Source organism: Hypomesus transpacificus, unplaced genomic scaffold (assembly GCF_021917145.1).
Source record: "Hypomesus transpacificus isolate Combined female unplaced genomic scaffold, fHypTra1 scaffold_27, whole genome shotgun sequence".
NCBI lineage: Eukaryota > Metazoa > Chordata > Actinopteri > Osmeriformes > Osmeridae > Hypomesus > Hypomesus transpacificus.
Window position 1 is genome coordinate 411,298 of NW_025813796.1, and position 23,179 is coordinate 434,476.

Sequence of the window (23,179 nt, forward strand, 5' to 3'; positions counted from 1 at the left end):
TGGTACTCAGCAGCAGCAACCAAAGCTTGTAGGTTACGTAGTGCAAGCTACTGTGTAGCTAGCGAGTAATGTAGATTTGTTTTTTATTTTGAAGATGTTTATCGACAAAACCAAACTGACATTTAAAATCGTAAATTTAGCTAAATGACTAGTTCTTGCCAATTTAGAAGACATTTCCTGTCGCGAGAAAAAAGAGGTTCGTTCGTGGTTAAAAGAAAATTGTACCAGCTAGCCACACCGCTAAATATGGTAGCTAGCTAGGGTAAAGACTGACAAATACGGTTTACAACACAATATGGAAAATGGTGTAAAGTTTTCCCATCGGGTACTACATACTTTGCACCGCGGATATATTGAAACACGTCGTTATATTTAGAGGTTAACCTGGATAACCTTAGCTGCACGAGATGTCATAGCCACGGTGATGGAGGGACATTTCTATTAGCTAGCTAGCTAACGTTAGCTGGGTATCATGAACAGCTGGACTGATGGAAATGTCTTCCCTGAAGACGATAGCAGGCTTGTTCACTAATTACATGTTGTAGAACGAGATATAACTGTGATATATATCTTGTTTGTATTACGTAACATACGCCTGTTTGTGAGGCAAATGGGAGACTAGACACCAGCTTGCTAAGGATAGTCACTTTTTGACATCTTGGACCTAGCTCGCTAATTGACAGATCGATATAGCCAGCCAGCTAAGAAATTACTGAATGCTTTTCATCAGCAAACAAGCAGACAGTGTCAAAAAGAATAGCTGCTCTGTCCCCAAAATACAACTGGAAACAAGTATAATTTAGCAATTTCACTCTTTAGAATTAAGGCATCAAAGCCCCTCATCACTTTATAACATGAGGAAGTTCTTTGATTCTCGTCGGGAGTTGGTCAGTTCTGGACCTGGTTCAGGAGGGGGAAGCAGTGGATCGAGCCATGCAGGTGGCAATTTTATTGGACGTGCATTTACTATCGGTCGGTACCAAGTCACTGTTGAAGAAACAGTAGCCGAAGGTAAGATATATTGCCAGTTCAATCTAAACTGGTGAATGTTAATCTGGCCAATGTAATGGTAACGATTGAATCAGACAGGAAACTAACAACGTTTTACGCCGAGAGGTTAATTGGCAGTTGCTGCTTTGTTTGAGCCACGAAAATACACTCAAACTCTGTTCTCTTATGTCTGTTGATAATGCCATTGAAGGTAGTATCATCTTCCCTTTCTCGGAAGACTAGGCCACACCATCTGAAACACGACACTACCTTTCCCATTCAATCGTAATTTAGCCTATCGTGGATGGATAAAGTTCAGAGGTCAGGCAAATGGAAGTGTTCCCTGTCATTAACAGCTTCATGTGGTAAATCCCATGCAGGGCAGGAAATCCACTTATGGATGAGGCCCTGATTAAATGGGCAGGAGGAAAGGTTTGGATGTATGAGTCATCGGACATGGTTACTACTTGTATGAGCATGTGCTTTCATCAGCTTTTAAGGACGATCTTATTCTGGAATAGGCATTGTCCTTGCTATAACATATACTATGCTGTCAATTTCTGGCCATAACTATTGCAAGCTTGCTGCTCATCTTTTAAGAGCAGCCGGCGGTGACTCGAGCCTCATTGCCTATCACACTTTGGCCTACGGCTTCACAGCTGGTTTCACAGCTGGTACAACACACAAAGTACCGTGTGCAGTTAGTTGTAGCCACATAAAAAGCCCAAATCACAATTCACAAATGACTCATTTAAAGTCAAATCACCCGGCCACAACACCCACCATCTTAGCTTGGCTTTATGTTTTATTCAGTGTGTGTATATGTATAGATATACAATTGAAGTTATTGTTACACAGTAATACACATTAAAGCAAGATTAAGATTTTATACAGTTTTATTCACTCTAGCAACATTAATAGAATAGTAATAATTGGTTGAAAATAAGTTGTGTGTGCTTTTATTCCTGTAGACCCTATCCACAGGCCAGTTCTGATGAACATGTGAAAAAAAATATCCAAATCAGTTTCAGTGTCGCAGCATCCGTTTCAATTTTTTTTTTTTTGCCAGCACACAGTGTCCTCTGTTCTCAGGTGGTAGTGTTTACACTGTAAATGCAAAGTGTACAAAGTGCAGGCCTATCTGAGATAGAAGATAGTAATTGTTTGTTTTATCATCACTGTCCTACTCTCTCCCTCCCTATCTCTCTCTCTCACACACACACACACACACACACACACACACACACACACACTCACAAACTCTCTCTTTTCTGAGAGAGATTCTGGATTCACCAGAGACCCTCTGTGTACAGTGGCAGATGACAGGCATTGTGTTGTCTATCTATTTGACAGTTGAGATGTCCCTGCCCCAGTTTGGGCTCAGCAGCATTACCTCCACACCCACTGCTGCTCTACTGCAGTGGTTCTCAACCCTGGTCCTCAGGGACCCCCTGTCCTGCACGTTTGAGATGTTTCCCTGTTCCAACACACCTGATTCAAATGAATGGATCGTTAACAGGCTTCTCCATAAGTAAATAACGACCCATTCATTTGAATCAGGTGTGTTGGAGCAGGGAAACATCCAAAACATGCAGGACAGGGGGGGTCCCGAGGACCAGGGTTGGGAACCACTGGTCTACTGCATCATTCTAGTCTGCAGTTTCGTCAGGCTGACCTTCAGTATCCAAACCATTGTCAGATAGTCTAATGCACCTGCCTTTTAACAGCGATGAAACATTATTGTGCCGATATCTGCAGTGAAGTATACCATATGGTTGTATGTAGGCCTTTACAGGCTAGTATCTCCTCAAGGCCTTGCCATGGCAGTAAATTATTCATAGTGCCACAAGGGCCGTTGACACAACTTGGATTGATATGATAATTTGATGAACACGTCTATAGCATGTTGTTCATCATGCCAATTGTTTCCCTTATTATGGTCACTCCATTATCGTCTATTGTTCCTTTTAAGGTCCGTTGAGTTTGCTCTAACACAAGCTAAATGAACATAACAATGAAACGTTTCTTGTCGGTTGTGTCCACCTTCCCGCAGGGGGCTTTGCGATCGTGTTCCTGGTGCGCACGAGCCAGAGCGTGCGCTGTGCCCTCAAGAGGATGTACGTCAACGACGAGCACGACCTGCAAGTGTGCAAGCGGGAGATCCAGATCATGGTGCGTATCACAGGCCCACGGGGATGGGGGGGAACAGCTACAAGCCGTCACTGTCTGTTTTGCACCTCGGTGTGCTTCATGGTCGGTTGCTAACCTGTGACGGTGCGTTGTGGGTCTGCAGAAGGACCTCGTCGGCCATAAGAACATTGTTGGCTATCTGGACTCCAGTATTACAGCTGTTGGTGCCGGAGACGTGTGGGAGGTGCTCATCCTCATGGACTTCTGTAAAGGTTAGTGGGAGCGGGAAAGAAAAGCCGGTTGAAAAGAAAAAGAAAAGCCGGTTGAAAAGAAAAAGAAAAGCCGGTTGTGTTCGTCCCGGGACGGTCACGGTGTTTGTCTGATAAAAGGTCACTTGTGCGTAAAAAAAAAAAAAAAAAAAAGGGTCACGCTACCACAGAATTTGTGGTCAACGTTTTTTTCTCGGCAATTTCACATGACCCTGTTAGTCCATAAGAGGGCGCTGTCTATCCACACGACTGCAGTGTTGCTGGTTTGATATCCAGCGTTCGGCAAGGGCAGTGGATAACATCGTGTAGCTGAAGTATGGAAAGTGACGTGACTGTAATGTGTCAAATTAGCAGTAAAAGTAGCTCCATATTTGCTATTGCAAGCGTTACAGCATTGCTCTTTGGCCCAGTGTTGTCTGTGACGTCACAAACGCACTTGAACAGCACGTTGTTGTGAAAATCCACTTTTCTTGCGACCTGTGTGAACTAATAACAGCGGACACCCTATCGTCAGTTTTGACGATAGGGGGTCCGTCGTCGTCCATCGTCCGTCGACAATGTTCTGTCTCCCTGCAGGGGGCCAGGTGGTGAACCTGATGAACCAGCGGCTGCAGACAGGTTTCACCGAGGCTGAGGTGCTGCAGATCTTCTGTGACACGTGCGACGCCGTGTCTCGACTGCACCAGGGCAAATCACCCATCATCCACAGGGACCTCAAGGCAGGACATGTTCTTTTTCTCGCCGCCGACCGTCTCCTTCTCCTGTCTTTAGTGTATGTGCTGCCTAGAACACAGCACCTTGGGGGTAGGCCTGACAAAAAAAAGGGAGTTCAGACAGCTCAGCCGCAATTGGTGGTGACCTGGAGTCGTCTGATGATGTTGATATTTAAACCTATCACTGTCTTTCTTACAAAACACCTGGAAGTCTGTCTGACTCAAGCCAATGAGCAGTCAGGAGCAGTCCACCAACTATGGATCGATGTGTTTCGGGACCTCCAAGTGCAGTGCTATCGTTGACACTCTCGACCCCGGACGACTCTGTTGGGGCTGCTCGTCTGAAATGTGGCTTATGTGACGGCGTCCCGCTGTGACAGACATCTCTTATGTGCTTGCAGGTTGAGAACATTCTCCTGCATGACAAGGGTCACTATGTACTCTGCGACTTTGGGAGCGCCACCAACAAGTTCCAGAACCCGCAAACCGAGGGCGTGACAATAGTCGAGGAAGACATAAAAAAGTACGTGGGCGTTGAGAAGTAGACGTCACGTTGACTGAAATGGTTGAAAATAGACCACGACTCAAGACTCTAAGCTGTGAAGGGTGACACTAGGGCCGGGCGCTAAGCGTCAGGCTTATTTGAAAGTCCAAAATCATACCGTGAGGGAAATGAATACCGGCATATTTCTACATCATTCATGCTGTCCACCCCTAGTTGACACTAGACACCTGCAGCATGAGTGGTGGTGACATAACACATTTGTCAGGGCATCTAGTGCTCAGGGTCATTGGACTGCTTCTGTGGTATTTAACAAGGATGTGTCGTTCATGGGTATTCTTTCTCACAATGTATTTTCCCCTCCCTCTCAGGTACACCACTCTTTCATATCGAGCCCCTGAGATGGTGAATCTCTACAATAGCCAAACGATCACGACCAAAGCAGACATATGGGTCAGTGGACTCAAGAGCTTCTTCCCCAGAACATACTGCCATCCTACTGTGTCATCACACGTATTGCCATCAAAATAGGATCATTTCTTCAAAGCCCTTCGGTGGGGGGGGGGGGGGGGGGGGGGGGGGGGGGGGTTTAGAAGGTCGAGATGTAACCGAATTCCCTCCCCCCTTCTGTGTCGCCAGGCGCTGGGCTGTCTGCTGTACAAGGTGTGCTTCTTCACTCTGCCCTTTGGGGAGAGCCAGGTGGCCATCTGCGAGGGCAACTTCACCATCCCGGACAACTCCCGCTACTCCTTCGATCTCCACTGCCTCATCCGTCAGTATGCATGCTCGTCCTCGCGCCCCCCCCCCCCCCCCCCAGCGCGGGAGCTTGTTGTGTGGTTCCATGGTCGCGTAGCTTGAATCCGTGTTGTGAACACCCCCCCCCCCTTCCCCCTGGTTCTCCTCTCCTCCAGCCGGGGGCTTTGCTTTCGAGGTTGTGTGTGTGTGGGTCTGTTGTATGTGGCTTTGTGTTGTTTCTGGTGGTTATGGCCTGGTGGTCTCTCTCTCTCTCTCCGTGTTCTAACGCTCATTCCCACGTCTGTGTGTCTTCTTCACACCCGGGTCGTCGTGTCTGTCAGGGTACATGCTGGAGCCCGACCCCGATAAAAGGCCCGACATCTACCAGGTGTCCTACTTTGCTTTTAAAATGGCTAGGCGGGACTGCCCTGTTCAGAATGTGAAGGTCAGTCCTCCTCTGCTCTCGGGTTGTATTTGAGCCTTTTCTGTGTGTGTGTGTGTGGGGGGGGGGTGACTGGTTGAACCGTGCACATTTCTTTCCTCTACGCCTTTCGAAAGTACACTTTTGTAATTTTCTTCTCCTATTTTGATCCACTTCTCTCAAGATTGTACTCGGTGCATTGTAATACACATGTATGTCTTAGTCCATCTATCTAAATGAGGATTGACACCCCCTCCCCCTCATTTCTAGAATTCTCCTATTCCCACTCAACTCCCTGAACCAATCAAAGCTAGCGAGGCCGCAGCCAAGAAGACCCAAACCCAGACCAAGACCAGGTGAGGCAGCTGCCAGCCGCCGCTCGATCCTCTTACTTTAGACCATCAACGCAAACCACATTGACCAACCTTTGGTTTTCCTCCCGTTCGTTCGACCCTCAGACTCACCGACCCCATCCCCACCACTGAGACCTCCATCACTCCCCGTCAGAGGCCCAAGGCGAGCCACGCCCAGCCCAGCGCGGGGATCCTCCCCATTCAGCCTGCAGCCCTCACCCCTCGCAAACGGGCCAACCTCCCTGCCGGAGCAGCCCAGCCCATTGGTGGGTATACGGTCCTCACTAGTCTTTTCTTCAAGCGCTTCACGAGGATCGCGCTCAGCGAGATTCCCTTTTGTAGGGGGTTAAATATTGTCCAAACGACCAAAACGAATTCCCCTATGGTTTAAAGGAAGATGGGAAACTGAACAGTGTATTAGCATGAACCAAATAATGCCAATACAAATAGAATTACAGTTATTCGACTCTGGGTTAAACTAGAGCAAAAAAATAAAATAAAAATAAGGTTAAAATGAAATACACATTTAATTTTCGGTTTCACTTTCATCACCAGTCTGCCCTCCGGGTTTTCCTACACCTGTTATGTAGCCTACCTCCACATCCTTGCCTTGCACTGAGCAGGGTCCTCAAGTTTGATCAAAAGCCCTACAAGACGAGCTTTCGCACGTGTTCGCGCGTCTACGTTGCTTAGCAACGAACGTACAGTGTCCGAGACTGTTTAACAAAGGGGGAAACGATACGTGCTGGTTGAAATGCGTGCGTCTCACGGTCAATGCGGGAGGCTTGAGAACCCTGCAATGAGTTTATTATTTTGACTACAATAGAAAATCTTATAGCGAGAGATATGTCAAATTCCACCTGCCAAAGTGGCTAGTAAGAGTGACTGCTTTACCCGCCACAGCCGGATTCTACCCGCATTTTCCCCCCTTCCATTTCAAGTTGGCCTAGTAACTAGACTTATTTTTATTTCATCCACAGGTGTTATTCTGAACCTTTCCCAGCCAGCAGCAGCCCTCCAATCACACAAGGCCCAGGGTGCAGTCCCCCCTCCAGCAGCTCTCAACCAATCTCAAAAGCCCTCCAGTCAGGCTGTCACTCAACAGAAGCAGGTAATAATGCATCCGGATTTGAGTGGCAAGTTAGGGCTTTTAGTCGAGTGGTAAATATCAGACACTGTGTTGAATGCCATTGTTAACTATGCTAGTTGGTCAAGTGAAATAGTTCCTTTGTATTCTGTTTCTGAAGGAGTGTGTGGGGAATGGAGGAAACTATGAATACGATTATATTATTAGTGTATTTGAAGGAAGAATTGTGTGGAGAAGTTTAGAAGAGTAAGAGAGCTATTTCTCTTAAAGAATACTTTTATTCCCACCTGACCATGATAGTTGACATCACGGGTTTTTTAATGACACTGCTTGCTGTCACTCATCTCTATGGTAGCCAGGGCAGCCAATCCCAGCAGATGTCAATGCAGCAGGGGGAGGAGTCCCAGTCCTGGCTAAGACCGAGGCCCAACCACAAGCTCTGGCAGGCACACCACAGCAGACCACGCCTACCGTGGCTAGCCCCGCCCCTCAGCAAACAACGCAGGCCCCGTCCAGCCCCGCCCCGCCCAAAGCCCCTGCCCGGAGCGCCCGTCGTAAGCAAGCAGGCCCGGCACCGCAACTCGACCCTCAGCCCTCCTCCGCGGCTCCCCTGCCTCCCTCCCCCCAGCCCTCTGGAGGTCAGATGCCCGTCCTCCAGTTCCAGCCCGCTCCCCAGCCGCTCGCTGACCAGCAGCCCGTGCTCCTCCAGCCCCAAGCTGCCCCGCAGCCTCTCGTCCGGACCCAGCCCGGCTCTTCCGAGACGTGTCCGAATGCTGCTGTGAAACAGCAGACGGTAACAGCCCCCCCCCCCCCCCCCCCCCCCACCTCCAGACCGTCGTCATTCCGGTTGGGCCAGTCATCCATGACGTCATGCATCCATTTTCGTTTATCCATCCATCCATCACGTTTTTGGAAAAGCGCACGTCTTATTTTCAGTTTGGTTGCGTGCCAATGATTTTACTTACTTTTTTGGGGGTCTGTTATGAAAGGACATCAATCACTGTCAAATGTATGAATTCCCTTTGTTTTTTTGGGGGGCACAACAGACGTCATGTTTGTCTGTTAATATCCTTTTTTTCCTGTTTTTTCTTGGCCCTTTTTTATCTTGTGCTTTTTCTCGTCAATCATGCCTCCCTCGCCATTTCCCTTTGTCAATTACATGTTTATATTTTTCCGTGGTTATCCGGATATGAGTCACATTTACACCCTCCCTCACACTTTTCTCTCGTACTCTCTCCCCCTCACATAAAGGCGCTTGCAGCCCAGCCGCAACCCCCCCCTCCATCCTCTAAGACCGCAGAGCAGGCGGAACCCAGGCCTGTCCCTAGTGACCTCCCTCTGACTGCAATCACCGGCTCACCAGAGAGTGACCCCATACAACGAAGCCAAGCGGCAGCTGCAGATGTCGACCCTAACCAGTAAGAAGAGCTGCATGGCGTCACATGACGTCACTCACCCGCCGCGTGACATCACTCGCCCATCGCCCGCGGGGGCCGAGCTTCCCCTGAGTTTTGTGTTTGAATTCTAGGACCCCAGCGTGTGCCAATGAGGGCGGCAAGGAGGGCGCCACGGCTTCACCCGCAGGCTCTGGTGCCCCAACGACGCCTGCATGGAACCCGTTTGACGACGACGGCTTCTCTAACTTCACTGCTGAGGAACTGGTGAAGAAGGACAAGCAGGCTGATGGTAAGGTGACAAATTGTGCGTGTGCACGAAACCAAATTTACTGTGTGTGTGTGTGTGTGTGTCGGGGTAACTTTGTCATTTATGTGTTGTCAGATGCACCTGGAGAAACAGAGAAGGCCCCCACTGAGGATCTGATTCCAGGTCTGCTGTCCACCTCCCCGGACCAGACTGTCCCCCAGACAGCTGGTGAGCCTCCCCTCTCACCCTCCATCAGCACAGCTCCACCAGGCCTCTGTGTATACACTCTACTGACGCATGCTTAGATTTCCCGTCAGAGGCGTCCGTCCGTTCCCGCTCGTTCCAATTACTTGCCCCGGCAGGTCGGCTGTAGGGCTGCGGTCTCCCCTCAGGGGGGTTTCCTCACTGGATGTGCTCTGGGTCAGCTGGAACTAGTTTCACCACTAATGCAATTAAACGATAGCTAAACACGGTACCGCTAGCTTCAGTTCAGTTTAGTGCTAGGTTCAGTTTCTGTGTTTGTGTTTTGTGATGTTGAATGGAACGAAGACATCATGAAGACCCTGGGTTTTATTGCATGGTTATACAACAAACATGGTTAAAAACAACAATAAACATGGTTTTATTTGATTCTTTTGTAAAGAAGTTGCTTCAGCAATTAAAAACAAGCAAACAGAATACATTTTATAATTTTTTTATAATGGTTTGATCCCTCCTAAAAGTACACATAGAACATACAAGTTGTAATAAGAACCTCAAATAGGACCATCATATATAAATATATTTTAGGGACATTCAGGAGTCCTCTGGAAGCGGTAAAAAATAAACAAGCTTCATTTGTTTTAAAATATTTAGCAGTTATACAGCAGTTATATCGCTCTGGATAAGAGCGTCTGCTAAATGACAAAAAATATACAACAGCAATTATCTGCAAAGTATTAAACAATATAATTTGTCTCTTGTATCTTTTTTGATCACTTCATTCTAGTGGAGCATACGGAAGACATTCTGGGACTGGATTCAATCACCTCGTCGCTGGTCGTTCCAGAGCCTTTCAACGCGCTCTCACTCTCAAACACACCAGGTAAGGAGTGTCGGAGGTGACTTCATGGTAACACTTCCATCTTCCTTACTCGTCTCCTGTGTCGGAAAAACATCTCTCACAGTCGTGTGAGTGTTGCCGGTCATGTGTGGCTTTCCAAGCTTTCTTCAGATGTTATTTTTTCCCCTCAAATGTCACAATGTCAAGTTTGATCTACAGTTAACGATACTTGTTGAAAATCCACCCTACTCTTCTTGAGATGTAGGAAATGAATCCAATTGATATGACATCAATGGTATTTTCTCGGAAAATCATGAAATGTATGCGTACTTGCCCTTTTCCGCCTCATAACTGAGAATTTTTTTCCCAGTTGCCACAATTAATTTTAGCCACAAAGGGCACATGATGATGCAGTTAAATCATCTGCTGTTGTTGACCATCATGTTCACTGGCACTGCTGACAATTTGAAAAGAAATATCTTAATAATGTTTTGAAAGTTTTGAAAGAATAAGCTGGTCTTTCCATTGGCAAGGTTAGCCACAGGGCTAAAAGTAACACACTATGGTTTACCACGAGACCAGGAAATTCAGCTTTTCACACTGCATGTGTGAAAAGACTGCACTCTTCACTCTTTACTTAGACACAGGGTTTTTGTGTCTCACCACGACCAGTCAGATCAATCAATTGATAACAACCGCCATTCCTTCCATCCCATTGTGTAGTGGATGCACATGGATTGCAAATACGCAACATATTGTCCTGCATTCATTTGAGTCTGTCTTAACCTTCAAATCCATCTTCCTACACCTTTCCTATTCTCCCCATAACAATTTCTGAAGAATTTCTGTCAAAGAACAAGCTATTTTCTTCAGTGGTCTTTGTGTTGTTCCATGCTGCCTGTTATTTTCCACTTTTTTTTACTTTTGTTCTCTTCTTTGCTAATCTATAGAGAAGCTGATTGAGGGACTGAAGTCCCCAGACCCTTCTCTTATGCTCCCTTACCTCTTGTCATTGGCCGATCCATTTGGTGGATCGGTTGAGGAATCTGCCAAAGGTAAATCGCCTTAGTCTTTCAGACTAATCTTTTCGTGTCTCTCTTACCCCTTTCACACCTAAAACCTAAAGCGATGGTCTCCAGGCCTGTATATTTGCGTGAGTTTAGGTTATTTACAACCCTAAAATGGCCGGCCTGGTTAATACCTACATATCAAAGCCATTGGCAGGTAGGGTTATTGTGTTTTGACATTAATGAGCGTATATTTCAGGTGAGTCAGGTGGCTGAGCGGTTAGGGAATCGGGCTAGTAATCAGAAGGTTGCCGGTTGAACTCCTGGCTGTGAAAAATGACGGTGTGTCCTTGGGAAAGGCACTTCACCCTACTTGCCTCGTGGTGAATGTCCCTGTACTTACTGTAAGTCGCTCTGGATAAGAGCGTCTGCTAAACGACTACATGTAAATTTATATTTTGAAAAAAGCGCTTGAAGTGATCCAGTCAAAGAGAGTTCCACTTTCTCTTTGTTGAAGTGGTGTGCCAATTACAGGAAATGGCTATAAACCAATGATAAAATAATTCAATTATAACGTAATAACATGTAGTAATATAAAAACACTGTCCATCTTACACCCTGTAACCCATGGTTCAGTAATGAAGAGTGCAGATTTCACCACCAGCTACCCTCATGTATTTTCTTCCAATCTAATTCCATTTGTGTGAAAGGGGTATACGTGAACACTTTCAATTCATTTTGGTCCAGTTCCCTCTCTCCCTATTGTGCCTCTTCCCTTCTCTTCACCATTTCTCGAAGCTATCAGTGAGCCTATTCAGCGATCATCTCTTCTACTAGGCCAATGCACCTTGGTGTCCGCTCTGACATCCCCCTCCTTGACCTCCTCTCTCCTTGGCTCAGCTGCTTCAGCAGAGGTGTCGGTCGGCCCTCTCATCCCCGGTCTGGAGTCTCCTCTGGCGCAGGCGGACAGATCCTCTCCTGATTGTGGTTAGTAACTGCCTCACAGACAACACAAATTATGAGACCCATCTCTAAGCAAGCTGGAGCATCAATGGACAGTACTCATGGATTCGATAATGGATGTTATATAACATAATGATAGTAATTTGACTGCTGATGGATGTGAGTGCAGGCTTGTCAGTTAATTCCTACCTCCATTACATTTACGTATAGTACATTGACTGTTTGTCAAAGGAAGGCAAGGCCGTGAACAGAGATTTCCTTTCAAAGGAATCATATTCCGTCTCATCCTTTGATATATTCACTCGAAAGATCTTCGTCTTATTTTCCCAACAACAGCGCATGGGCATTGAATCTGATCTATTATATCTATTTATCTCTGTCAATTTAAGCACCATTTGAATGCATGTAGACTTTTCTTTGGTGGAATTATTCTGCTTTGTGACAGCTCTCTGCCAGAGAAACCCAACTTACGACGTTGTTTTGATCTCAGTAGCAGAGATCAATCCCAAACAGCCCGCGCCAACACAGAACCAAGTTTGAAGGCGGCTGGGGTGGGGGAGAGAACTAAGGAATGATTTGTAACGCACTGTGCGACGCTGCTAGTGCCGGCTGACACCAGCGCCCCTTGGAGTCTCCCAGCTAAACCGGCTTTGCTCATTTAAATAGCCTTCTGTGTGTGTAATGCCGGCTCAGTCATTCAAACGATTGACTTACTAAAGACCCATCCTTTTTCTTCCGTGGTATTTGAGATCCTGTTATAGTGTAACTCACTCCTCATTGTAAATACCACCCACTTGGCTCCATCGAAGAGCTAGCTTTTAGGTGGTGTAGCGATGCGGCCATGGTTGTAGCAGGACAATCGAGTACAGCAGTTCACAAATGTATTCCACGATCGGCAAATGATTGCCTGCATCTGCAAAATGTGTACGAGATCAAAAATATCTTTAAAAAAATATATATATATTTGCAAGTGTGTTCATGTCTAAGTCTGCAAGTCTAGAAATGCCTACATAGGTCTACAAATGTGTTGACAAAGGTGGACCTTACAATTTGCAGTTTTTTTCTTTCATGTTACTTTTGCAACATTTCCGCCGTGGCAGAGATCGTCTGTGTTAAATTGCCGTCATCCTGATTTGTAAAATCCTGATATGTGGTTGGCCACCTACACGTTTTCACGACTGGGATAATACACTGATTAAAAACTGCTCTCACACCTAATTAAAACATCTAAGAGAAAGATAACATCCGAAGCTAATAAATGAAATATATAAAGTATGAATCATGGGACAGGAATAGGGTGAATAGACCGAAATATCATGGCTTCGAGCTGCTGTCCATCATTGAGATTTTCACCCCAAGCCGACCCATGGAGTCAGACTCGTTGCGTCGTCACCAGACTTGTCAGTGACCTGTCCTCTCTCCTCGCTCCCTCCAGAAGCACCGACAGGGCAGGACTCTCTCCTGGGCTGCTCCCTCATCTCGGGCCAGTTTGCCCCGTCCGAAGGGCCCAGCGGCGCCCCCTCTCTCTTCGCCGCTCCCACATCCGCTGCCTCTGCCCTGGATGAGTTAGCTATGCTATCTGGGGAGGCCCCCCAGCCCCTGGCAGGTAACCCCGTCCCGTCCTGTCCCTGGAACTGCCAGACTACAACATGATAACACGGTGCCCCCTCGACACTCTGCAAAGTCCTTTTTATCCTCTCGACTAAATCGTGGTGTGTGTGCGTAACTGGAGGTTCGGCCATCTTCATAGTGACGGTGTTGTCTGGAAATGCCGAGGTCGACCATCTGGAGATGATCTGTTGAATTTGACCGCACTGAACTCGACGTCCATGTGACCGTTTTAGCTTGGAGCGCCTCGAAGAGCCCCAGTGCTCTGACGCACCTTCATCTCTCTCTTCCTCCCTGCCTCATGATGCAGACTCCACCCTCCTGATGTCCGACCTGGAGGCCCATCTGCCCGATGCTCCCCCTCCTCCAGCAGAGCCCGGACCAGAGGACGAGTTTGACCCCATCCCCGTCACGGGCCCCAAAAGCACCTCCCAAGGTACGCCTCGCCACTGTCCTCATACCTGGACACTTACTGGTCCTTCGTTTTCCCCCTCAAGTCGGCTGAAAGTTTATCCGTGGGTCGTGTTTTTCTCAGCTTCTATTTCTCTTTCCTTTTACACTTCTACTCCGATCCTCTCCTCTTTTTCTGCTTCTTGTGACTACCTTCCCTTGCTCTCCTCCCTCCCTCCCTGCCTCTAACCCTCCCCCCCTTCCTTCCCTCCTTCCTCCACCTCCCCCCCTCCCTTTCTGTGGCCAATTACAGGAGGCCACTCCCGCAGTAACAGTGGCAGCTCAGAGTCCAGCCTCCCCAGCCTGGCCCGCTCCCTGCTGCTAGTGGACCAGCTCATCGATCTGTAGACCCATTTGCAGCTGGCAGAGGAGAGAGGAGCTGTGTTGTGTGGAGGCGGGCAGGGGTGGAGGTGTATTATAGATCCAGACCTTATTGTTAAAGCCCCCGTCACCACTCGCGTCAACCTTGACTTGCTTGTCCCTTTCACATTATCCATCTTCATTGGAAAACACCCCCCCTCCTCCGTGTCCTGTCCTGTCTGCTTGGCGCCCCCCGCTGTGGCCTGCTTTCAGTCTCCCGTCCCCCTCGATCCCCTCATCCTTTCACTGTGTCCCACTTTCCTTTACATCCGTTTTTTCCGATCGATGGCAGCTTTGGGCCTCACTCTGTCGTCGGTCAGTGCCTGTCGTGTCTGGCCCATTTGTGTCTTGGTTCTTCTTGCTTTTCGCCGATCCCCTGCGTTGCATCCTCTCTCCAGGTCCCGTTGTGCCGCCGTGTGTCTCACGCCATTTCAGAAAAGAGGATCCCTCTCTCCCGATTATTTGCACCTCGTCAAGCTAGCTACAGGATGACGTGAGGCTACCACTTAAGATGAAGCATACTAAGAGGGGAGCGGGGGGGGAACTCCTTTGCCAACTTTCCACATAGCCTATTTAGCACTCGTTTGCGGGTCATTCCCTGCTGTGGTATAGAATGGATGGTTTGTCATTGAAACTCGTCCACACTTTTTAGAAGCTGATCCCTCCAGAGCAGTCCTAAAGCGTTGTGCTTCAAGTTCTGGAGAGTGAGGCTACGGGCCCAAAGTCAAATAGTCGACGCTTTTCAGTCAACTCAGCCGTTTTAGCGGCTGGGGCTGTGCAATACAGAGAGTAGAGAATGATTCATTCAGCGATTAACGCGTGGAGAGAGAGAAGGAAGGGGGCGCTTACCCCCCCAGAGAGCGCTGAGACGACCATTTCCGTGAAAGAAGCATAATTAGGCTAATCAAAAGTAAATGCCATTCCATCAACAACATTCTATACTCCGACCACATTCATGTACATTCCGAGCTGTATAGAATCCTGCACACCTGTTCCTTTACTGGGTTGTTGTTATCCTAGAATATGTACATTTGCAATACCTACAGGCACAGAGGTAGTGACCCTTGGTTTGGTTCCTCCTCTATGAAAATTAAAAAAATTAAAAATAAGTAAGAAGTCCTTGTTAAAAAGTTCTCGTTCCCTGTCTGTCATAGCTGTACTTGTGGAAAAATATGGAAATATGGAAATATATATATTTATTAATGTGTCTGTTAATAAATGTGAATATGACTAGTGTTAGAGAATGAATGTATGAAATAAATATTAGTATATGAATATAGAATCATATATGTACGTATATATATATATATATATATATGATTCATACGATCTATATCATAGAAGAAGACGGATAAATACTGAATACTAAATATCTTATTCCTGTTTGTGCAAATGTGTGATGAAAAGTTATTTCCCCCCCCCCCCCACTACGTTTCGTCAACTATTGTTAATCTAGCAGAACATACAGTTGTGACAATCCTAGCTTTGACCTTTTCAGGATTGAGATGAATTGTACATCTTCCAAGTAAAAGTTTAGTGAACTTGGAAGGCTTGGTTTTGCCGACATTCTTTAAGGTTGTTTTTTTTCCGTTGAAGTTAACAAAACAACTGTTCCCATTGATTGCAATGGGAACACATCTAAGGGACTGTGGTCCTGAATCAGTTCTTATTCATTGCTCAATAATGGCTGAACCACTACCCTTGCTGAACTAGTGCTCTGTAAAGCCATGATTATGTGCAGTGGTTTTCGTTGGTCCTAGAGACTCATATCAAAGCATGGCAATGTTGTTGAATGTTCCGTTGATTTGTTCGATAACTTGATGGTGTGCGCGAGCGAGCGTGCGTGTGCGTGTTGACATGATGTACTGTAACTTTAGTAACAGCCAGTTTGAGTTGTGGGGGAGTGATATGCTTGTGGTGTTGTTCGACTCGCTGCAATAACAGCGACACTCAAATTGGTGTTGCCGTTTGAATTCTCTCGCTGAAAGCACAGGCCCCCTCTTTACTTTCTCAGGTAGGAAGAGTGAGTCAGTCCATCTTAAGAGTCCTTAATGGGTCTCAGGGCCCCTGTGCTGCTTTTATGACCTCTGACAGAGACAGTGGCATACATAAGTTCGAATATTTCTCAATGTCAACCAATGGAATAACAAGACGATTGATTTTGATGGAGGAAGGGAGGGGGGCGGGGGAGGTGGAAGGCTGTGGGAGATGAAAATGATGATGGATGACTCGACATTCAGGGGGGGGGGGGGGGTCACAGATCTCGGTCCTCGGCAGTGAGTCGTTTTCCCCCACCCTGAACACAGGGCACAGTGAACAGGCCATGCTAGCTCCTGTGAGAGCGCAGCACCCCCGGTCCCTGCTGCTCCGTGGCCCAGGAAGTACAGAGTACTTTTCAGTTGACAATACAGCTCAACGCCAAAGGTTTAGGCACCCATGGTCTAAACTTCCCGTCACTGTGAATAGCTAAGCGGGCTAAAGATGACCTGATTTCCTAAAGGCATATGGTTGAAGAGGACCCATTTCTTTCGTATTTTAAATCAGATTTCGTGCTTAACATATTTGTAGGACATATTTGTGTGGGTGTCACTGTACAGTAGAACAGTAAGCAACCACTCCCGAGTCTGCTAAATGTCCCTGAGGGTGAATTATAGCAATCCTGAAGCAGTTCTCTCTGAGCGTTTTCTTCCAGAACTCAACTTGACCTCTCCACAGTTCCTATTAACTGCCAATTGCATTACGAGCTGAAGAAATGGCGACAAGAAAAACTCTGAGCTTTCTTCTTATAGCCTTCACCTGCTGTGTGGGCATCAATCATTTTCATTTTCAGAGTACTAAGCAGTTGCTTAGAGGAGCCCATGGCAGCTGATTGTTGGGACAAGGTTATTATGCCAGCGCACTAACAAGCTATGGTCTGAGACCTTGGTGGATGTTCTCTGAGAACCTTTGCATGGTGCGCCTTTCTTTCTTTTTTTTAACTCTAAAATTGAAAAATAATACACTAATCTTGCTTGAAATTTGGAAAATAATGTGTCATCTTGGACTTTATGCCTTTTGGAGATCGGTTCATCTTCTACTCGCTTAACTATTCACGGTAACAGGAATTTTGACCAGGGGGGCCCAAACATTTGCATAAAACTGTATGTGAAGCAAGGCATGCCAGCAGCTATTTCCAGTTTGACAACATTTATTGAAGGGAGAAAAAGATAACGGCAACGTAACAATCCTTTTGTCTCATCTATCTCAGGCATTTGTAGATACAGTACCTGCAGCGGAAGGCTTTTGTTCACAATGTTCTCCGCTCCCCCTCCTCCTCTTTCTCTCCCTACACTGTACAGTCAAGTCATTCGCGGATTCTAATGTGGCTATGAACCTATGCAATCCTTGAGCTTCTCCCAGTAGACATCACTGTGCTGTTGTACTCAGTAAAGGTCTTGGCCTGCAGGTAGTGAAACTTGTGACGTAGTGAATCCAGAAACCCCCCATCCTCCCTGATGTTTTTGCCAAACGTGGAAGCTGTTTATGACATCGTCCTTCTGAGCGTTCTGAAACCTCACTCATTCTCAATGGCACCCAACCCCTTATTGCCAGAGCTGTGTTATTCTGTGTGCACCTTCTATTTTTGTGAGATGACTAAAAATAACTACAAAGAAAGAGATGGTGAAATAAATGTGTAAATGTGAATGTACTCTTGTTGTTGAGTATTCATTCAGTGGCTTTGCAAAGCCCTGAGACCAGTTTTTTTTTTTTTTAAGGAAATTGACGTAACATTGGATAAATAACATTTTAGCATTCACTGTGTGTGAACCCTTAACCTGTGCAGTAATTGACCATTCTCTGTCCGGACGGCAGGCTTACACAGGTAAGAGTCTTAGTCTGGTTGTTCCTTGTGTCAACCTTTTTGTTGTCTTGTTGACATTTCTCTCACCTCATGTCTTGTGATTCATGAATCATCCGTGAGATGGAGTCTTATGTCGAAGCTCTAGTAAGCTTTAGTGATTTTTCTTGGGACGCACATTGTGATTCAACACTCCGATACAGAAGGCAGAATTAGACCACATGAATGTAAAGTTGTTATCCTACAGTCATGACTGACTGTGTAATCAATAATCTAATGAAACCCAACACACAAAATATAATCTTGGTTTTTACTCTTACCTCTCCGTGTACAGTACCTCCGTTTTCCAATAAAATCTTGAGACCTTAAGACCAAATAGTCGTTGTTTACGATGAAGCACTAAACTAGCTTTCCGCTGTACCCTACAGATGTGCAGTGGGGGTCGGGGAACAGGGGCCCTGGGCAGGCTTGTGAGGAACATCGCCTAGCCTGTGAAGGGGTCCTGGTTCCCTGCATGCACGACTGTTCCATCCCCAGAATCCTGGCACAACACACCAGCAACTTGCACACCCAGCCGCCTCACCCCTCCAGCCGGCGCTCGGGACCCGTGAAGCAACCCCTCGGAAACCCCCCTCGTCCTGCGGACGGCGCCGTCACCCCGCCGGACGTCTTCCTGCTCGCCCCTTTTAGGACGGCTGAGCAAGGCGTGGTCACCAGCTCCACTTTCCTCCTGCCCCGTAAGCCCCCCCCGTCCTCCGACGCTTCTCCCCGGGGCCCTCGCGGGGGGAGACGGGAGCCCGTCGAAACGATTCCCCCCGTCCGTCCGTGTCCTCCGTACCCGGACGCCGCCCCCCGTCACATCCAGCCCCACAACTCCCGTCCCCAGGTCCGACCGGCCCCCTGGGGTCTGGGCCACGTGAAGCGACAGCCCCTGCCCGTCTACCCTCGCTCCGAGGCCCCGTTGCCCCAGCAGCCCGTGGCGGCCCACCGCGTGGTCTCCAGCGTGGGGCAGCAGGCCGCCGTGGGCTCGGTGGCTGTGGGACCCCTGCACTCCTGGACCATCGGAGGGGGAGCTCTGAAGGACCCCTTTCTCAGGGCCCCCTTTCATCCCAGGTGTCCAAAAGGCAAACCTTTATACGAGGGACATCATCTCACCTGAGCCCAGTCTTCACCCCGCATGACCTTTATTTACAAACAACCAAGACCAGCAGATGTGAACCCTGACAAGGTCTTAACCCCTTGTCCATAAAAAACCCTGCCTTCTCCAGAAAGAGAAATGGATTCTCCTCAGGCTCTCTTGGCTAAGGGTGCATGCAGTATTATAATGGACTTGTATGACACACGGTTCCTCTACCTCAGCGTTATGATGGTCGATCAGATTGAGCAAAGCTGATGGGGAAACACTGGCAACCAAAACACCAGGGACATTTGAAATGGTACTCGTTAATTGTACTGTGCTGCATGGGTATTTTTACTTTACAATTATATTTAATGTCTGCAATTATATTTCATGTTGTTTTATATGCAAACTGTGCTGTTACTTGTTTAGGTTGCAGATTGTATAATTGTACACGTTGAAAATTGTTTTTCATGGATGTGCGTGTTGCTGTACTAGGATTCATGGTGAACTAGTCCAAGTAGTCACTTTCCTATCTTTTGAACAAAGCATGTTTTGTTCAGCCTTTTTTCATGTTTTCTGATTCTTATCCTTTTCAGATTTCTCATTTCATTTTTTTCCACATTAAGAGCACAGTCTATGCACCTACTACACAGCAAAGGGGCATGTTCACCCTTAGTGGTCAAATCGAATGTGTTCTACTCAATGTACCGTTAGAAAGTCTTGTGTGATGTGGACTAAAACGGCCCATACTTGCAGAGTGGATGTTCTCTGTGATATGGGATCACATACACCACCAAGCCTTTCAATTATTTACCACACTGATTGTCTATGCTGTAAAGTATATTACAAGTTGTACAGCACTCATGTTTTGGAGAGAAAAATTTTTTTTTTTTTAAATCAAATGTATTTAATGTAGGAATCCATAAATGGCATTATGCATTATAATATTAGTAATGTACTATTAGTCAAAGTCGTTTTTTATATTTTTTCATTTATTTGACACAAAAACTGATGTCACCAGTGTTCAAAAGCATCCACATCCATGCAAACGACTGTGGAAAGAGTCCTTTAAAGATCACCGTGCTGCCAGTCATCCAAGCTCCTTCAGGCCTCCCTGAGTCCCTGCTTCCCCAGCCTGCTGGGCCCAGCGCAGTGGAGCCGCCTCCTGCCTACCGTTTATCTAGCAGCTCTGCGTGGCATTAGCGTTAGCATTTGCTTTTATTGCTTTCAGGAGTCGTGCCTCAAGGCCCCCACCATCCCTGGCTGCCTCTGTAGCCACAGGCATGCCTCCATGAGCTCACTTCCCACAGGATTAGGAGTCTGTCTGCCTCTCTTTATATTATGTAACAACGCTATTAAACCAGTAGTAGGCGATCTCTTCATGCGAGTTTCAAGGTTTGAAGGTCCTAGTCTTGCTACAAGAAGAAGATTGCTTGAATTAATAGAAAATGCAGTCTGTTCATGGTACTTTTATCTTGTTTGCTCAATGTGCAGTATGGTTAGTATCCTGTTTGTGGCTAGGTAGTCGTAATACCTTTTATGCAGTGCTGATATTTCCATGTGGCTAACTGAAATTTGGATTCAAACGTACGATGGGCCACTGTGTTTACCATGAGCCAAGGCACCAAGACATTTTGCCTTGCCTTGACATATCATAATGTTTATTTTTTCTTACTTACCGGTAATAAAAATATTTTATCATTCAAAACCGACCATCCTGGTTGTCATTGCTGATACACAAAGAAAGTAATTTGCTGCTTTCCAGAATATACCCCAGAGTATGCTGGAAGTGGAAATTTCAACGCAACAGCAAACATTGGCCATGTGTGATTAAATATTTGGGCACTTTTCGTCTTATCTGCTGGTCTGCACCGTCCTCTCTATTTCTGGCTTCCTTTCCACTGCCATCTTCAATCACATTTCATTTGGATTGCCCTTTTTAAGCAATGCTCCAGAGAGCTTCACATAACTGCACCTAAACGAAATCCCCCAATGAAAAATTGAAACCATGAGGGCACAAACAACTTATGAAATACCCAATATATTATCCATGATTAAATTATTCCCGTTTTACAGTTTGCAACTAGTTGTGGCTGAGTACTAAAGACTACCTGAATCTATAGATGAAACTGCTGGCTGAAACACAAGGACACTTGAATTTGCTGCCATCTCTTCCTTTTCCTTGGTAAGACCTCTTCTCATAAGTCTTTTTCAATCCCTCTCTTTTTCTAGGCAGAGGTTCGACACTGTGACAAGACCTTCATATTTCCATTCCTTAGTATGCATGTTTTAATTCATTATTATGACAGACATCAATGTCTCAGTGATACATATCCGACTCAGCATGAAGAAATTACGAGAATGTGTATTTAGGAAAAAAGCAGTGCGTGGTTTCAGCATAGTAAGCAACGTCTTTGTAATACACGCAAGAAATAAAAAAGTGTTGAATAATTCTGTAAAAATATTTCAAAACAACCTTCTCGTGTTCTTGTGAGAGCTGGATCTTGGCAAGATGTATAGTTTGCTTTGGTGAGCAGGTGACAGAGCATTTGGGATATTCTGATTGGCCCTTCCACGGATCCAATGCTGAGCAGTTCTTTGGAACATGACTGGACTCCTTCCTTTTCTCTTTAACACGTCGGCCACAGCAGGAGCCTAATGAGAGGGGCGCGGGGGAGGACGGGAGGGGGGGGGGGCTCTTTGCGGGGGGGGTGTCTGTGGCTCGGGAGGCAAAACAACGGGAAGGGAAGGCGGTGTCGGGGAGCAAAGGGCCGGCGGGGTGGGTGGAGACGGCGGAGGGCTAAGAGAAGTCGGGGGTAGAGCTCTGGTAGGAGCCGGGGTGTATGGGGGAGGGGTGATGGAGGACGGGGGCGGAGTAGAGGGCAGGGGCGGTAGGGTGGAGGTGGGGGAGGAGGGCCTGTGTGAGAGGGTGTCTTGTGAAGGAGGGTGATGATAGCTGTGAGGGAGGCTGTAGATGGGGGTGGAGGGGTGATTGTAGATGGGGTAGCGCGGAGCAGGGTACGATTTCACCCGCGTGAAGTTGATGCATCTTCCCTGTATTTCAGAGGATAGAGTGTGGGGAGAAAAAACATTGTCAGCAGGTGTACAACTATTCTAGAGTGAATACATATCGTCGTGTTATTTACAACCGTGCCGGATCATATCAATGAACTAATGGAAATGAGATCTCCACCCAAATCCTTGCTTTCTTATCGGTATGCAAATTGTTTCCTGGAAAAGTCTGACTGGAAGATTTAGTTGCATTGTGACAACATAATAGATGGAATGACCTCTTCTTCTCATTCTCTGCTGTCAGGGAGAAACAACAGGGAAGGACGAGCAGGGCATGGCTTCAACAGACACCAGACCATTCCTCAGTGCTGGAGCATTGACTTCAATTGAATTGAAAGCTCCATAAAATGTAAAGTGCACTTGATCTCCTTGCAGACATTGTGTCTACCTTACTGTGATGTTGCCTATTGGGGATATCAGGGTTCTTTTTAAAGCAACGCCAATTGAAAGAGGTTCTGAAAGACCTTCCACATTTGTTTTCCATTCGCTCTGCTCCATTCCTAATGCTGCAGTCTTGGCCCAGTCACTCCCTCCTCCTCCCTCCTCTTCCTGAGGTTTAGAGTTCTTCGTCTTGTGACTTTGAAGGAGAGTCTGCCAAGCCATGACATAGTGGGCTCTTTGGCCGCTTTTTCCTTCGAAATGCCTTTGTCTGCTTCTTTCACAGCCATAAAGTATCCAGTTCTCACCCCCCCCCCCCAAAAAAAAAGCTAAGTTATCTGTGGGACTTGACCCTCTCTGCTCACACAAAAATATGCATATACAAAAGTATAGAGGTCTAACATTAACGTGACTCTTTGTTCTAGTTCAAATCTTATGAGTATTAGTTCATGAACTGACTGAAGTTTGTCCTTACAGGGTGTCTGACACATGCTGGC

General features: G+C 46.8%; 2 protein-coding genes across 8 annotated transcripts in view; one reads left to right on the forward strand and one right to left on the reverse strand.

Moving 5' to 3' along the window:
- Nucleotides 1-20,940, forward strand: LOC124463021 (AP2-associated protein kinase 1-like). Of its 7 annotated transcripts, none has more exons than XM_047014699.1 (21): nucleotides 1-1,011; nucleotides 3,044-3,162; nucleotides 3,284-3,392; nucleotides 3,966-4,108; nucleotides 4,504-4,625; nucleotides 4,976-5,057; nucleotides 5,244-5,376; nucleotides 5,681-5,784; nucleotides 6,031-6,116; nucleotides 6,219-6,379; nucleotides 7,094-7,224; nucleotides 7,556-7,993; nucleotides 8,452-8,618; nucleotides 8,729-8,886; nucleotides 8,980-9,072; nucleotides 9,833-9,928; nucleotides 10,837-10,941; nucleotides 11,731-11,880; nucleotides 13,292-13,462; nucleotides 13,775-13,900; nucleotides 18,541-20,940. In XM_047014699.1, the coding sequence occupies exons 1-21, from the start codon at nucleotides 855-857 to the stop codon at nucleotides 19,269-19,271; spliced, it is 3,582 nt and encodes a 1,193-aa protein (XP_046870655.1). In that variant the 5' UTR covers nucleotides 1-854; the 3' UTR covers nucleotides 19,272-20,940. The 7 variants fall into 7 exon arrangements, with proteins under 7 accessions (XP_046870655.1, XP_046870656.1, XP_046870657.1 ...); XM_047014700.1 differs by having other exon boundaries at nucleotides 13,295-13,462; XM_047014701.1 differs by having other exon boundaries at nucleotides 11,794-11,880.
- antxr1b (ANTXR cell adhesion molecule 1b) overlaps nucleotides 20,114-23,179 on the reverse strand; it is a 13,403-nt gene continuing 10,337 nt past the window's right edge. Inside the window, exon 18 of the mRNA XM_047014709.1 lies at nucleotides 20,114-22,286. Coding sequence (XP_046870665.1) covers nucleotides 21,888-22,286 — 399 coding nt within the window. The 3' untranslated portion in view covers nucleotides 20,114-21,887. The remainder of the gene's footprint in view (nucleotides 22,287-23,179) is intronic.

Excerpts from the sequence above, each read along its gene's own strand:
- LOC124463021 (XM_047014699.1), top strand. The coding sequence starts at position 855 with ATGAGGAAGTTCTTTGATTCTCGTCGGGAGTTGGTCAGTTCTGGACCT. Across the intron at positions 5,058-5,243 it reads CGACCAAAGCAGACATATGG|GCGCTGGGCTGTCTGCTGTA; the intron begins GTCAGTGGACTC and ends CTGTGTCGCCAG. Across the intron at positions 6,117-6,218 it reads CAAACCCAGACCAAGACCAG|ACTCACCGACCCCATCCCCA; the intron begins GTGAGGCAGCTG and ends TTCGACCCTCAG.